The sequence below is a fragment of the Oratosquilla oratoria genome, chromosome 34 (assembly GCF_046742065.1).
Source record: "Oratosquilla oratoria isolate Oo_2021 chromosome 34, ASM4674206v1, whole genome shotgun sequence".
Classification (NCBI taxonomy): Eukaryota; Metazoa; Arthropoda; class Malacostraca; order Stomatopoda; family Squillidae; genus Oratosquilla; species Oratosquilla oratoria.
This window is the reverse complement of record NC_134810.1, coordinates 41,789,032-41,805,998: the sequence shown is the minus strand read 5'-3', so window position 1 is coordinate 41,805,998 and position 16,967 is coordinate 41,789,032. Positions and strand designations below refer to the sequence as shown.

General features: G+C 37.8%; 2 protein-coding genes across 3 annotated transcripts in view; one reads left to right on the top strand and one right to left on the bottom strand.

Moving 5' to 3' along the window:
* LOC143018243 (8-oxo-dGDP phosphatase NUDT18) overlaps window positions 1-1,015 on the bottom strand; it is a 68,437-nt gene extending 67,422 nt beyond the window's left edge. Inside the window, exon 1 of one of the 2 annotated variants that reach the window (XM_076173497.1) lies at window positions 816-1,015. In XM_076173497.1, the coding sequence (XP_076029612.1) occupies window positions 816-921 (106 nt within the window). In that variant the 5' untranslated portion in view covers window positions 922-1,015. The remainder of the gene's footprint in view (window positions 1-815) is intronic. The other variant, XM_076173498.1, reaches the window with a different exon arrangement.
* A 268-nt stretch (window positions 1,016-1,283) lies between these two features.
* On the top strand, window positions 1,284-10,162 carry ksh (transmembrane protein 167A-like protein ksh). The gene is made up of 3 exons (XM_076173501.1): window positions 1,284-1,442; window positions 5,857-5,966; window positions 9,936-10,162. The coding sequence occupies exons 1-3, from the start codon at window positions 1,440-1,442 to the stop codon at window positions 10,039-10,041; spliced, it is 219 nt and encodes a 72-aa protein (XP_076029616.1). The 5' UTR covers window positions 1,284-1,439; the 3' UTR covers window positions 10,042-10,162.
* The last annotated feature ends 6,805 nt before the right edge of the window (window positions 10,163-16,967 follow it).

Genomic DNA, 16,967 nt, shown 5'->3' with positions numbered 1-16,967 from the left:
AATGGGGGGGGGGACTGACGATAAAAAAATAGAAAACGGAAGTCTTAAAATAAGTGGAAAGTGATCAACAGTTTTTGGTAGAAAAGGAAGTAAACAGTCTAATACACAGACTATCTTGAATATCATGTGGAAACACCAGACAAAAATAAATAAATAAGCGAGAAAAAGAACACCAAACAAACAGCGTGAAGGGTTATCTTGTAATAGGATATTGTTATCAACAAGATCGATTGCACCAACAAGGCTTGTCTGAAATAACACTAACGAAACATCAACACGTCTGTCCTTCCCACTGTTCCCTACCTCTCCCTCTCAGCCTCCTTTGGAAGCTGTAGAACACTACAAATAAGATTTTACCTTTCTAGACAATGGATTCACCTGTGATTTCTATCTATAATCGCCTCCTATCCACTGCCTCGCCCACTTGTATTGTAGTACAAGTTTCATGTTCACAAGTACATGGTGGCAGTCTTACGCTGTTTTGGATATCTAAAAGGTTTATTTGGGTGTGAAAATATATACAGTTTATCACCATCGCCTACAGAATTTCACTCAAAATATAAACTTGGTCGACCGCTCCATCGGATCAGTTTTCGGTTATCGGCAAATGCAACCAAACTACATCCAGAGATACAAATTTGTAAATACCAATCAACTTGCCGGTAAGAAAAGAGTAGAGGTTAAAAGAGCTTTGTACGCGACAAGAGAGAATTCTCTCAAGCGTTCCGTTATTGGGGAAGGAAGCGGCGTTTTCAACTCTTCGCTTTCCTATCTAACGCTTATCCCGTGTCAGGTCTCTAAATTTCGTCACTCACCTGCTACTTCGTTCTGGTCATCTAAAGTGAAGTCGCAGAATTCCTGGGATTCTTCTACACCTTTGCCATCGAGGAGCAACCTGATGTTCCCCTCTACCGAATCCATTCTGGTACGCCTGAATTTGAGAATCCTGGCAAACTTTCAAGGTACGTACATCCGCTACAATTGTACAAACTTGACTAACGAGTACGCGAAGAGCGAACGTCGTCTGATGCATACAGATAGAATTATATGCACTTGGAAATAGAAACTACAGGACATTTACTTAAGACTGAATACTTTAACACGCATCTCATAGCCTATTCACTCATTTTGACGGTACAAAATAAGATCCTAGCCCATAGCGAGATAATCTTCTAACGTTTATAGTATTTTACGATTATTATTTCATATACAAACAAAACATATACGAACAACTAAATTATCAACGAATACAAAACCATACACAAAATTATTAAATAAATATTAGTAATAGAAAGTATAGCTATTATCATTATCTATAGTTGTATTATTTTTATGTAATCGCAGAGTCAGTGTTGGCAACTTAGCAACTAAGCAAGAGACAAGCTGGAAAAGTAGTGAACTTTAGTCAATTGTGGGCGTTGGAGGATTTCGAGGACACAATGGTAAGGAGACATTTTCAGAAAATTATTTCATAATGCCTAGAAATGATTTATCAAAAGGTTTCCTATGAATATATTGAGTTACATAAGCATGCATTTATAACTGATACTCTCACTCTGTGATGATTAATGTGAAACTCAAACTCATGCGGTAAGTGGTTTAATTTAGATTATATACTACCTGTAGTTACAAACACCAAAATTGAAATCAAGTAATGCATCATTAGTTACCAAGGTGGTAGAAATTGTCATGGCAATAGGAAATTAGATAGCACAGAACAAGGGAAACTAGGTAAATTTCAGAAGGACACATCATAGTATCAAGTATGATAATTATAATTCTTTAGTTTGAATACAGTTTTGAACTCATTAAAAAAAATTATTCATGAAGGTTCTCACCTTAATAATTTTGCCTCAAATTATTTTGCTGTTTATAGCACAACAGGTTTAGGGGTTGAAATATTAATATTGTTTGTGAACAGGACCTCTATCATTCTTCATGATTCTATCAATCTATGATCTCTTTGCCCACTTATTATCAGTCAGGTATTTTTTCTCTCTTATGCAAGGCATTATGCAAACATATTTTTCTAGGTATTTTTTTTTTAGAAATGCACACTTATGTAATACAGCAATAAAAAATTGAATATTCGTTTTGTAAATATATGTCAACCTTATATACATTTTTCTTGGTGGAAATCAATATCAAAATAACTTGCTAAAAGCATATATACTACTGAAAAGAGCTGTGACAAAGGGTTAGAGACGCCATGTTGTCTATCCAGTTCCATCTGTGGAATGGTGATGTTAGGTTTAGTAATATTACATTAGGAGCGGTATTATTTAAGTTGTGCACACCCATGAGATATAGCATTAGAAAATTATATATTAATTTTTTAAATTATAATACATGAATGTAATAAGCAATTTTCTTGGTTGAAATTAAAAACAAAAAAAACCTTGCTACAAGCAAATTTACTAACAAACGAAGCCGCTAGGATACAGTACGGACGCCATGCCAGTCCAGTCACTATCAGACGACAGCTTTCACATTGTGGACCAGGTGTTCTCCAATTCTAGGTGACATTAATAATCGTTGTTACAAAGACAATAGGGTTTCATTGAAGTTTATAAGAGAACACAGGGTTCTACTGTCGTCTGTTAATTGCCTGAGGTACAATAATAATCAGGCTGTCAGCATCTGTGACAATGACTTGGATGATCTTTAGAATTTGAGTTACCGAATTACTAAACATTGGGTAGGTTAGGTAGGTTATAGAATAGACTAATTTATCATCCTTTCATTTCATCGACCTCAACATATCAAAACAAACAAAGGATTACAAAGGATTACAAAGGCGGAGCATGCCGACAGGAGACCTTTTGATCCATATCTAGGTCGGATGCAAAAAAAAAAAAAAAAAAAAAAAAATCATATTAATAATAAATGAAAACTATAATAATGTTAAAATAACAAATAAAATACATAAAGAAATGCATAGGTATAGTTGAATAACAAACAAAAAGGTAAATAGTAAATGATTATAAATTGACATATAACTAATAATAAATCAGACAGACAAATTATAACAAAACAAAACAAATAATATAACATAAATTATAATCATTACAGCATCTTACTTAGGTATTTATCTAAATGATTCTTAAAGCTTCGAACTGAACTACATTGCACTACCTGTGCAGGAAGTTTATTCCATTCATTAACTACACGGTTGGCAAAGTTGTTGAATCTATTTCCGGACAGTTTGAGACCATTGTTTCTTGTCTGATTCTCATTCAATGTGAAAATTTGGTCACTTTTGATGTTGTCAATTCCCTTTAAAATCTTAAAGACCTGTATCAAGTCACCTCTGAGTCTACGCTTTTTTAGGGAAAACAGATTCATGTCGATTTTCGTATGATTTATTTTTGATATTTGGAATCAGTTTTGTGGCTCGCCGTTGTACTTTTTCCAGTCTGTCAATGTCTTTAATGAGATTCGGTGACCATACGGAAACAGCATATTCCAAATGTGGACGAACTAACGATTTATATAGCTTGTTAATGAGTGATGGACTTTTGAAATCAAAAGATCGCACAATCAATCCCAGAATCTTATTTGCTTTCTCAGAGGCTGAAATACACTGCTTGGATGATTTGAGGTCGTTACTGATAATTACGCCGAGATCTTTTTCACTATCCACTTTTGTTAACGAATTTCCAAATAACTTGTAATCGTACTTACTGTTATTTTTACCTATGTGCATTACCATGCATTTACTTGTGTTAAATTTCATTAGCCACTTTTCAGACCATTGCTGTAATTCATCTAAATCTTCTTGAATATCTAATTGGTTTGAGTGATCATTTGCCACTCCGCACAGTTTTGTATCATCAGCAAATTTGGAAACAGTAGATTTTAGTCCATGGTCTATATAATTTATATATACTATGAATAGAAGTGGCCCAAGAACGGAACCCTGAGGAACTCCACTTGCAACACTTTTCCATCCAGAAGTTTTTCCATTTAAAACAACTCTCTGTTTTCGACCTTTCAACCAATTACTAGTCCAACCTAATAGGCTACCACTTATTCCATGCAAAGCTAATTTAGTAAGTAGTCTTTCGTGTGGGACGGTATCAAAAGCTTTTGCAAAGTCTAGATATATTAAATCTATATTGTTTCTTTTGTCATAATTCGAGATAACTGTGTTGTAGAATTCGAGTAAGTTAGTCACGCAAGAACGTTTCCGTCTGAAACCATGCTGGCTATCATTTATCAAACGGTTACTTTCTAAATGATATTCGATATCATCTCTGATGATAGTTTCCATTATTTTTCCTACGATCGAAGTCAAACTTATAGGCCTATAGTTATTTGGTTTCTTTTTGTCACCTTTTTTGAATATGGGAGTAACGTTAGCTAGCTTCCATTCTCTTGGGACATCTCCGGATATGATGGATTTCTTGAAAATAATTTCTAATGGAAGAACAATCTCATTTTTCATTTCCTTTAAGATTCTTGGATGCCAACCGTCAGGCCCTGGTGTTTTATTAACTTTGAGTTTGTCTATACACCTTTTAATTTTTTCTTTTGTTATATTTACCGTAGTGAGTAAGTTTACCCCAGACTTTTCACAGGTTTCAGTTTGGAATTCACTTTGAGGTGTTTCGTTTATGAATACCGAGCTAAAATAATTGTTTTAAGATATTACACATTCCTTCATTTGAATATTCAAGTTGACCGTATCATTCAACCGCCGAGACTTCGTTCATTAGAAAATAGGTTATAGCAACTTTTTTGTTATTGATTTCCTCCAAGAAAATTGCATATTACATTGATCCATTATAATTTACAAAATTAATAATTAATTTTCTATTGCTGTATCATGTGTGCACAACTAAAATTTTACATTAGGAGCTGTTGGACAATATAAGTTTCATGTTAGATGTCCATGTTTGTATGACTCTGGAATTTTACTCAATAATTAGTGGTCATTTTTGTTTGTAAGAAATTATTTTTCTAAGGAAGTTAATATAAATAAAAATGGACAATACAGTTTTCATTATGGTGATTTTTAACTAGTTTGCTAGATTCACTGTACAGTGATATTAAGCCTGCCAGGCAATCAGGTGAATGATAGCTTTAGCCTCTTTAATATGAGTCAAATTCTTGTATGTAGTATTGGATGCCTAATGTACGATGCATCACAATACTTGCCTTATAAAATATCAACTCTCTGCTGTATTACTCATTCTCTTTCTCTCTGAGTAATAATAAACACAGAGAATGGGATCTAGCCAGTTCACAGAATTCAGGGGTCACTGGACAACAACTACAAAATAAATATAATCGAGACACCGACACTGGCATCTTCGTATAGGCTATAGCCAATCATGCCTCATGATGCCTGAGTATGTCATCATATCAAAGAGTTGACTATTTTTTAAGTGTTGGATGGTTCTGAATAAGGTCTGATTGGTTAATATAAGCAGAAACTGTAGATGATATTGCTGAAATGGTGATCATATGTGGCAGGAAATTTGCATAACACAACAACACAACATGGTTCTTCACCAACTCGCAGCCATGTTGGATTAATTTCTTTTAGCAATCTTTTCTGTAATTAATTTCCACCAAGAAAAACATAAATTGTGTGGATGTATTATAATTTACAAAATTAATATTTAATTTTCAAATGCTATATTGTGTAGGTGTGCACTTCCGAAAATGTAATGAATTCATTTATTATATATATAAATATATATATATTTTTTTTGTCTCCTTTGGAAAAGGCGATAGCCAAGACAAAATATACCTTGACTCTTCACAGGAGAAAAGTACAGAATAAGGGGTCCCAATTACTTTTAGTTTTATGGTTAATAACATAAGTAATGCTGTCTCTTTATTTTTCAGTCGGCACTTTTCAATTTTCAAAGTCTTCTGTGTGTAGTGTTGCTGTTGATCTGCACATGTACATACATTCGATCTTTTGCGCCTTCACTACTTGACCGACAGAAAACAGGGTAAGTGTGTAATGTAGGATTATGTGATACATGTGATATTCATGAGTTTGATGTGAAAGGCTGTTTAGTGTTCCTAAAGTATTTAAAATTTATATACTTCTCAACTTTGAAGGGTTTAATGAATACACAGAATTTTAGATAAGACTTAATTTTCATAATGTAATAGTTTTTGATGTTTTAAAATTATTTCTTATGATCCAATAAATGACCTCATAAGATGTTTATTAAATTTGAAGTTTAAATAGCCAGCCATTATATATAGGAAGTACAAACTTTGACATATAGAATTTGTCTAGTACAGTTGTTCATTGTGATTATTGAATCGGTGTGTAGTCTTTGAAAAAAACATTACTAGTAATATTGATTGATTAATGGGCTAAGAGTGATTTCATCACAATGGTGACCCATGAAATACACACACACATATTCACCTCAGTTTCAGCTGAATGAAATAATTCAACATCAGCACAAAATCATTAAAGGGTATCATTGTTCCAAAGTGACAAGGGTTCATGCATTGGTAATGGCACCCCTTTTCTCTCCTCTGCAATTTCAGTGTCTAATTGCTTATTGAGACTATTCCTCGCCTTCTTAGATGTTGCAATTTTACCACTATTAGCAGTAGCACTGTAGTAAGCAGACATAATGCAAGTACCATGCAGGAGTTATAGAGCACTTTATGGTACACTATTCTACACTCACTCTTTCCAGATGTTGGCACAAAATCTCTTTACTGAGTGGCTTCTGGGTTAGTTTACTTGATGGCTGTGGGTCTCCTGCTAAAAAACTCTGGGACACCAGATTGATTAGCAGACATGATGAGCTGTATATAGATTTTCTCTGTAATTGTTGACAACATTCATTTAATTACTCATTCAGTGCACAGGATATATATGATTCTATTAATTTTTGTCACATTTTAACAAAAAAGGATGATGATGATGATATGGTGTAATGTCAGAAACTCCTCCCTATCGGAAAACGAGGATGGTGCCTCTCACAGAGGGCTTTGTAGTGTGGAATTTAATGAACCATGCCCTTGGTTCAACCCAAGCTGTGGCCCATAGACTAAAATGTTGGCAGGAATATGACAATCTGGGCCATAACGAGGCCATACCATGCCCAAATGAGACCTTGCCCCCAGGAGCAAACCTAACCAGGAAGGACTGGGTTACCTTAAACAGAGGAAGAGCCAAGGTGGGCAAAACGAGAGAAAATCAACACAAGTGGGGATACACCAATAGCCCTCAATGTCCCTGTGGCGAAGTACAGACGATGGTCCACGTCCTCCGGGAATGTCCATTGAGTCCCCATTGCTCCGACCAAGACCTTAGGGAAGCAAAGGAAACTGCCCTTATATGGACACGGTTCTGGTGCGACAAGATATGATGAACTTCGCCGGTGGCAGAGTTAAACCAAGGGCAAGGGAGAAATGCTTAGCATAATTTGTAATACAAGATGGTCTATATTAGGTGAGGCAGCTGACCTTCTATGGGTACCATGTAACCTAGCACTACCTGCCCCATAATGGTTGGAGTGTCGATGATTAAACTGGCTTTCCTGCTGGTCTTCGGTAGTGAGGAGGGTGTGTTGGACAAATAGATGAAGGAAAAAGAAAACCATCAAAAGGGCAGATGAACTCTTGAGTCAATGACCATCCAAACCTGTTATGGGCCACTAACTTATGTGCTTACTGTACATGGCATCCCTGCAGAGCCTGGAGGCTTAGTGATATTTCAGTGCTGTGGTTGCACTGAGGTGTTCTCCTGGGACTACCAACATACCTCTTTAGTTCTCTATTCAGGCCAGAGAGGTAAATCTGTTGAGCTGCCTGACTTGAATCTTTGGGTTAGGCATGCCCTAAGTCAAGCAGCTACCGCCTGGGCCAACACTGCACAGTCTGCGCCTGTCATCCCTTAGTGGCAGTGGGTTCAGAAACTCTCCCATGACCCCTGGCAATTTTAGGTTAATATGTATATACAAATACTAGTCTCCCCTCATTGGGCTCCATGGTGGGTGGGGCGTGGGGGATGAATCATGGACATATGTACATGCCAACTATACTGGACACCTATGTCAATCGTTCCTTGTATGGTTTATCTGCCATGCTGGAAACCAGTTTGGATGCTGCCCTTTGTATTCTCTTGATCTTGCTTACATCTTTCACTGTATGGGGACCATACTACTGATGCATCAGGGTTTCATCAATTTTTTTTTTTTTTTTTTTTTTTTTTTATCATCGTCTCTTAATTCATATAGTGAAACACCACTTTTGTGCAGTAGTCTGCATGTCTTTCCCACAATCCTGATATATCTCAGGTGACAACAGTCCCAAATCTTTCCTTTTGCTTTTGTAATGGGTTCACTTCCTAAGGAATAGTTTAAGGATGGTCTTTTGCCACTATTACCCATTTCCAGTACTTTCCATTTTTGGTATTGAACTTCATTTCCCATTCTTGGTGAGTGAGTGAGTGAAACAATGTTTCCTCTGGCATATGCTCCAAATTATTGATGATGACACCTTTGCAAAAAAGGACATGGGGGAAAAAATGCTAAGCATAAATTGTCCTGCATGAGGGGACGGAGAGGGGGGGGTCGCTGAATTTATGAACCGGCCTTGATGTGGATGTGCTGTGTCTTGCGACATTGCTTCTGACCCAGGGCAGTGGACAGGATGCAGGGATGACCTGTCATCCAGGAGGTGCCAAGATAGGAGGGAGGGTGGAGGGTGGGAAATGAAATGGGTGGGAGTGGTTTCTATGACTTTTTCTTTTTGGCTACCCCCCTGTGTAAGGGGGAAAAAGCCTTTGGTATATGTTTGTATGTATCAATTGTAATACAAGATGGTGAGATCAAGAATAGGCAGTTTAATCATTAGTAGTATTCTGCAGGGATTGTGTTTGCTATCTGTATGAAAATAGGATCAGCTGATCAAAAGTTAGTAAGCTATTTTGAGGGATAGTGGAAAAAAAAATCCTGCGAGTGATCATAAAGTTTGGGTAGTCACGTAGGAGAGTGATAGAAGCCCAATGACCATTTAACTGAAAAATCATGTGGTGAATGATAATACAAAGAAGTTTACTTATAGAATTAACTGACAAGGAGGAGAGTAAGTGGAGCTATCAAGGGCTCTTTCTCCCTTACCGAGGAGGTAGTCAAAGTCAAAAGGCATAATTCCACCCCCGTCCACCACCCCTCCCTCCCTCTCATCTTGGCTCCTCCTGGTTGACGGGTCATCCCTGCATCTTGCCCACTGCCCTGGGTCAGAAGCAGTGTTGCAAGACACAGCACATCCACAGCAAGGCCGCTTCATTCAGCGGGGAACCCTCTCTCTCAGTCCCCTCATGCAGAAACAAGGGCCAGAGAACACGCTGCTTCACTTGCCAAGAATGCGAAATGGAATTCAATACCAAAAAATGCAAAGTACTGGAAATGGGCAGTAGAGGCAAAAGACCATCCTTAAACTATTCCTTGGGAAGTGAACCCATTACAAACGCAAAAGAGGGGAAAGATTTGGGAATATTGTCAGCTGATAGGCATATCAGCAGGATTGTGGGAGAGATATATGGACTACTGCACAAGATCAAAGTAGTGTTTCATTATATACATTAAAAGATGATGAAAAAACTCATTGAAACCTTGATATGTCCAAGACTGGAATAAATATGCATTTGTTGTTAATCCCTTTGCAGAATAAAAATTTAATAATTGCAAAGAGGTTAAGCAACATAGGTGTAACCACTTCCTGACAGTGATGTTTTGCTAGATAATACTATAAACAGGTATTAGAAATATTTTGGGAAAAGTATCCCTGTAGGAAAAAGGTTGTCTTTCTGTATAGGGTGTGATTGTATGTAGATATTTCATTCAGAAGTATTTCTTAAGCGCATCCTTGTAGTAGAGAGGTTAAGTAATTTTGTATAAGTTGTGATTGAAAAAAACATTACATGAAACCTCCTCTCTCCACAGGATTCTTGGAACCTTCTGGAAAATGGCAAGGATTGGTGAACGCAAGAGTCCATGGGTGGCAGCAGCTTGTATTTTTATGGCTGTTAATATTCTCTTCTGGGTCTAAGTGCCACTTCCTTCATGTTTTGTCATAATTTTCTATGGAAGTATAACGATTGTTTAATGTTGATACATATCTGTGGAAGATGTGAATGGCGTATGTTTGAGAGAATAAAAAGTATATTTTTGCTAATTAATTTTAGTAATTACCTTCATTCAAATAATCTGGCTTTGAAAACCCATTGTAGCCTTGCTGTTCTTTTGATTGAATTATTTTAATGGATGGCACAAGATTTATGCTTGCTGGCCAAGCAGATTAGTGTTTCTACTTGTGGTAGAGGTCAGGAGAGGAGGAAGTTTCAAGTCCTACCTGACATTGAGTGAGTTAAGACCATAAGAATAAAGGAGACTGCAAGAGACCATAAGGCTTACACTAGGCAGCTCCGTGTTCATAGTAAGATTGTAGTACATTAAACTCCCTGCTTCAAAAAATCTTTTTGAAGGTGATCCTATCCTAGCTCTCTCCAAGAGAGTGAGTTTGTGATGTAATGAGTGATTAGTGTGACTTACATTTTTAATATTCTCAGTTTGACATATAGTTTACACTTCAGAATGGGGACATGAAGTTGACTCTGGAATTGGGTGTAATGCAGCTTGGCCCCCATTCTTTGAGATAGTACAAGCTTCAATGGGCAGGAAGGGATGGATTAACCAGTATGAGTTGAACACTTGCATGTACATTGGGTTGCCCAATGTACGATTATGCATTACATTACATTATGAAATGTAAAGTTATGGCTATTATACTCATTCTCTTTCACCCTGATTGTTTATTACCTCAGAAAATGTGATCAAGACTGTTCACAGAATATGGGGATCACTCAGCTATAACTACAAAATAAATATCAGTATGCCAGCACTAGCATCGTCATATACCCACTTGTGCCTCATGATGCCTATGTAGACGTCATTGTATTCTAGGGGTTAATGTGCCTCAGATGTTTAGAAAAGTGTTGCCTTGGTAATGTTTTTAAGGTTGGAAGGATGTTGGTGTGGAGTTTTTGTGAATTGGGCTACACTTGTTTTATTGTTTCTGCTGGTGAGTTAGGTCTTTTCTTGGGGTTGCAAGTGGAAAGTTGGTAGTGATGGTAGGGGGAAATAGAGGTTTGGTTTGCAGTGCGAGGGTGTGGTGAGAAGTTATGTAGAGGGGGTTCCTGTAAGAGGCTGGTAGATGAAAATATACTAGTAGAAAAGTAGGTAGATAGAGGGGTAGGTGGTGAGAAATTAATTTTAACAAGTTAGATGTTTTGAAAACAATAGCTGCAATGGAGTTGCAGAGTTGCATAATCTCTCTCACCATCTAAAGTTTGTAAACACAAGCTAGGGTATTGATATTGGCGCTGATATGACGAAATATAAACACTAAGCCATTCAGCCTTGTGACAAAGATTGCTTGTGTAAGCAGTATTACTTGAGACAGTGTAACAGTCTTTCTGATTGGAGAAAAGGGTAGAGGAGAGAAAAATTATTGGTACACGGAAGAAGAGTCAATTAGGGGAAAGCTGTTTAGGGCAGTCAAGAGTGTTGGAAATAGAAATTGATAGAATGAGTGGTTTGAGGTAAAGGTGGGACTTCGTTTAGGATGTCTCATGTCACCAGGGCTGTTCAATATACAGTAAAGGATTACAAAAAGAAGCATGATGACAGAAGACCTTTTGGTCCGTAACTAGGTTTGATGCAAAAAAAAAAATAATAATAATGTGGATAGGAGGTAAAGGGAACACAGGCTGAGGGAAATACTTTTATTCCTGACTAGTTTTGCCTGAGTGGCTTCTTCAGAGGAATAATGTTTGAAGTCAAGCTGGTCAATATGTATGTGGCAGAAAAAGGGAACATGGCAATGTGTCTGGTCCTCCACTTGACATCATCTGCTGGTGTGACGAGTTATTGCAGCAAGTGGACAAAATATCTGCCTGTTGGTCATTGCATGGCTGAGCTGTCCATCTGGATAAATAAATAAAAATTATAATGATAATAATAAACAATAAAAAATAAACAATAAAAAAAATTGTAATGATTATAATAAACAGGTCAATAGTAAATAATAAATTGATAGATAAATAATAAATGAAAAGCAAATAACTAACAGGGAAATTCGAGAACAAACAAAACAACCCCATATTAAAAATGTAATAAGATTAAAAAGATTGAAATGGGCAGGACATGTCACAAGGTTGCAAGAAGATAGATGGCCAAAGAAAGTGCTCAATAGTGGAGTGCGTGGAAGACAAACACTTGGTCGACCTAGAAAAGACTGGAAGAGATGTGTAGATATGCAGAATAGAACTAAGAGAATGGAGGGAGGTGGCACAAGACAGAGAGATATGGCAAGATGTTTCAAAAGCAGTTATGGATCACTAAGTGGCCCGAAGACCAGTGGAGTAAGAGTAAGTAAATAACAAACAGGCAAATAATAACAAATAATATAAAATAAATGGCAGGCATTACAGCATCATGCTTAGATGTTTATCTAAACAAATCTTAAAGCTTCGAACTGAATTACATTGTACTGCCTCTGCAAGAAGTTTATTCCATTCATTAACTACACAGTGAAGTTGTTTCTATCCACTTCCAAATTAGATTTATTTCCTGACAGTTTGAGACCATTATTTCTTGTCGATTCTCATTCAGTGTGAAAATTTTGCCACTTTTGATGTCAATTCCCTTTGGAATCTTAAAGACCTGTATCAAGTCACCTCTGAGTCTATGCTTTTTTAGGGAAAACAGATTCATATGTTTTAGTTGATTTTTGTATGATTTATTTTTGATATTTGGAATCAGTTTTGTGGCTTACCATTGTACTTTTTCCAATCCGTCAGTGTCTTTAATAAGATTTGGTGAAGATAGGGAAACAGCATATTCCAAATGTGAATGACTTTAAAATCAATAGATCGCTCAATAAGTCATAGAATCTTATTTGCTTTCTCAGAGGCTGAAATGCATGGCTGAGATGATTTGAGATCGTTACTGATAATTACTCCAAGATCCTTTTCATTATCCACTTTTGTACATGGATTGGGTGGTGCAAGAGGTAAAGGGGAGGGTAGTGGGTCAAGGACTGGATATGGTTAGAAAAAATGGTGAAAAGTGGGAGGTGAGCCAGTTGTTGTTTGCTGATGACACTGCACTTGTAGCAGGGTCAGAGGAGGGATTAAGGAAGTTAGTGACAGAGTTTGGGAAGGTATGCAATAGAAAATTGAAAGTAAATGTGGGTAAAAGCAAGGTGATGAAATGTACAAGGGTAGAGGATGGCAGTGGGTTGAAAGGAGGTGTAGAAAGAAAGAGGCTGGAAGAAGTGGATAGCTTTAGCTATTTGGGGTCGCATGTGGCAGGAAATGGAGGAGTGGAGGTGGATGTAAATTGTAGCTTGAGAGAAGCAAGTAAATGCCTTGAAGGATTAAATACTAATATGAGAAACAGGTATCGGAATGGATACAAAGAGGAGATTGTATGAAGGGGTGATTGTGCTGATAGCATTGCATGGGGCAAAGACTTAGAATTCAGTAGAGGCAGAGAAGAAATATTTAAATGTGTTTGAGATGAAATACCTGAGATGTATGTTAGGGGCTACTAGGTTGGATAGGTTGAGAAACAAGGAGAGGAGAAGAGCAGGTGTGGAAAGGGAGATGGCAGATAGGATTGATGAAAGATTATTGGGATGGATTGGACACATGGGAAGAATGAGTGCTGAAAGATTAGTAAAAGAAATGTGGAAGGCAAAGGTGAATGGAGTGAACTTGAGGGGACAACCGAGGATGAGATGGATGGATGGGGTGAAGGGGGCATTGAGCAAGAGGGGCATGTCTGTTGAGCAAGGAAGGGAGAAGGCAGGATATAGGAATGAGTGGAGAGTGACTGTGTATACATGAAACTGTTATGCAAGGAAGGGAGGGAGTGGGTATGAGAGTTAGGGGTTGTTTATGTGTGAATGATATTTTGACGCAGCACGAAGGGATTTCTCCCTGTCTTCTCTCTTTTTCTATGTGAGGGGACAGAGAGGTGGGGGTTGCCAATTAAGTGAAGCCATCTTGCTTTGGATGTACTGTGTCTTGCTACATTGCTCATGACCCATGGCAGTGAGTGGGAGACAGGGATAACTCATCATCCATGAGGAGCTAAGATGAGAAGGAAGGGTAATGGATGGGAGTAGATACATGCCTTTGACTGGACTACCTCCCATATAAGGAGGAAAAAGCTCTTTGCATATATATATATATATATATGTATATATATATATATATATATATATATATATATGTATGTACAGGTTTTATGGTGGGAACCAGGTGTTGAATGTCACCAGCTGTTGAGTGGTTTTATTCAACATTCAGAATAGGGAGGCACAAAAGACATGGGACACGTATCACTGCTTTATTATTTATCCAGTCCACGCTCTAGCTCTAACTGACTGCGTCTTTCCTGGGTACGCAGGAAATTAACCTAAGTTGCCATTTGCTCAATTAGTTCCATCTATTCCCTTTCATACAGAAAATAACAGACACTCAAAATAATCTAACAGTATCGATATATGTACAAAGATATTCTATTACACATTCATCCCACTTTCACATTACAAGAATTGAAATGATAATTAAATAAGCATTCAGGAATGGCGATCACTATAACTTCACAGAAACTTTGAGAATAATTACACATACATACGAACATACACACTTCCAATTATGCATTACTTTCCTAATTCCTAAGGCTGAATATATTGACATTAACTATGAAAATGGATGTACAATACAGGGTGACCAGGCCTTCTGTATTTAGAATATTGTCCCGCGTCCTGTACTGACCCTCCCCAGGATGCGTTTTGTCCCGTATATTCAATATTTTAAATACTTTGGATGAAATTTTGAGAAAATTTTACATTTTACAGGTATGGCATATTAATTCGAAAGCAGCAATATCCGAGTGAAATTTTATATATACGAGGTCTGTTAAAAAAGTACGCAGACTGACGTCATAAAGCAAAATGTGCTTTATTTAGAAGTTACAGATCTGGGTCCCCTTCAAAGTACTCTCCTCCCCAATGCATGCACTTATCCCAACAGTGTTTCCACTTGTTGAAACAGTCCTGGTAAATTTCCTTTGTAATGTCCTTCAGCTCCTTTGTCGCATTTGCCTTAATCTCAAGAATTGTCTCAAATCTTCTTCCTTTCAAGGGTCTTTTGAGTTTGGGGAACAAGAAAAAATTGCAAGGAGCAAAGTCAGGTGAGTAGAGGGGTGGTAAAGAACAGTGATTGTGGGTTTGGCCCAAAACTCAAGAGTTCTGAGGGCTGAATGGACTGGAGCATTGTTGTGATGGAAAAATCAATCGCCACTCCACATTTCTGGCCTTTTGCGATGGATAGCATCCCTCAGACGTTTCAGAACTTCAGTGTAGTAAGTCTGGTTCACTGTGGAGCCTTCGGGGAGGTACTTGTGGTGAACAACACCCTTAGCATTGAAGAAAACTGTCGGCATCACCTTGACCTTGGATCGAACTTGGCGAGCTTTTTTGGGTCTGGGGGATGTTTCACTCATCCACTGGGATGATTGGACCTTCGTTTCAATGTCAAAACCAACCCATGATTCATCACCTGTTATGATCCTGGACAAGAAGTTCTCATCTTCTTCTGAACGATCAAGCAGTACCTGACAAACCTGGATGGGATGGGCTTTTTGTGCGTCCATCATCAGGCGTGGCACAAATTTCACAGCAACATGGTGCAGCTTCAATCTTTTAGTCAAAATCTCGTAACAAGATCCAACTGATATCCTACACTCTTCAGCAAGCTCCCTGAGAGTCAAATGTCGATTTGCCCGCACCAGGGTGTTGATTTTGTCAATGTGTGAGTCATTGGTTGACATGGAAGGCGTCCAGGACACTCATCATCTTCAATGGACTGTCGACCATCCTTAAAATGCTCATGCCACTTGAAACATGCCATATGCTTCATAGCAACATCACCATAAGCCGTGTTAAACATAGCAAAAGTTTCAGTTGCAGATTTTCCAAGTTTAACATAAAATTTCACAGCAAGTCGTTGCTCCTTTGCATCATTCACTCTGAAATCCACCAAACAAAACAAAATTGCACCACTAAAAACTGCGTAGCTAATACACAAAGATATCTGCAATCGACAAATGACATCATAATCAGCTGATCTTTGCGAACCTAGCGACACTAAGCGAATTCCCCTGGAACCAACTGGAGCCGCACAATTCAAACAGTCTGCATATTTTTTGAACAGACCTCATATGAGGACCGAGCGGATCTGGCAACATGGTGGGGGTGTAGCTTGGCTACTTGAGTCAGTCTCCAGTCATGATCGCACTCTCGTCTGTGAACGTGTGGAGTGAGGACAAACGAATTTGTTTTGTGATTTGTGAAGACAGGGTCATCATGTCATCAGACTAAAACAGCAACAAAAATAAAACTGGAATATACTTTTAGGTGTCTTATATTCCAGTTTTCAAAATCTGGTCACCCTGGTGGGAACAGGAGGTTGGATTTTAAATATATATTTTCAGCTTTGCCCCATAGAAATATTCATATATATATATATATATATATACATATGTGTGTGTGTGTATGTATGTATATATATTTATAATGGTTAACATCAAACAGGAAGCTCGCTGGCTGAGGTTAGGCCATCATTAACTTGCGGCAAAGGTCGAGGGGATGGCAGTTCAAATCCTGCCACTGGAGAAGTTGAACCAAGGGCATTATGGTTCATTAAATTCCATACCACAAAGTCCTTTGTGAGGGGCACCATCCAAGCCTTCCAATAGGGGGAGTTTGTGACATTAAACCATATCCATATCAACATCAAACAAATTTATTCAACTGGAGGAATCCTACATCTCAAGAGGGGAGTAGTGTCAAATAAACTGTCAGGCAGACATGTCTAATAGTTTTATTCTGGTTAAGGCCAGACA

Coding starts and splice junctions, on each gene's coding strand:
- ksh (XM_076173501.1), top strand. Junction 5,967..9,935: donor CTTGACCGACAGAAAACAGG/GTAAGTGTGTAA, acceptor CTCTCTCCACAG/GATTCTTGGAACCTTCTGGA.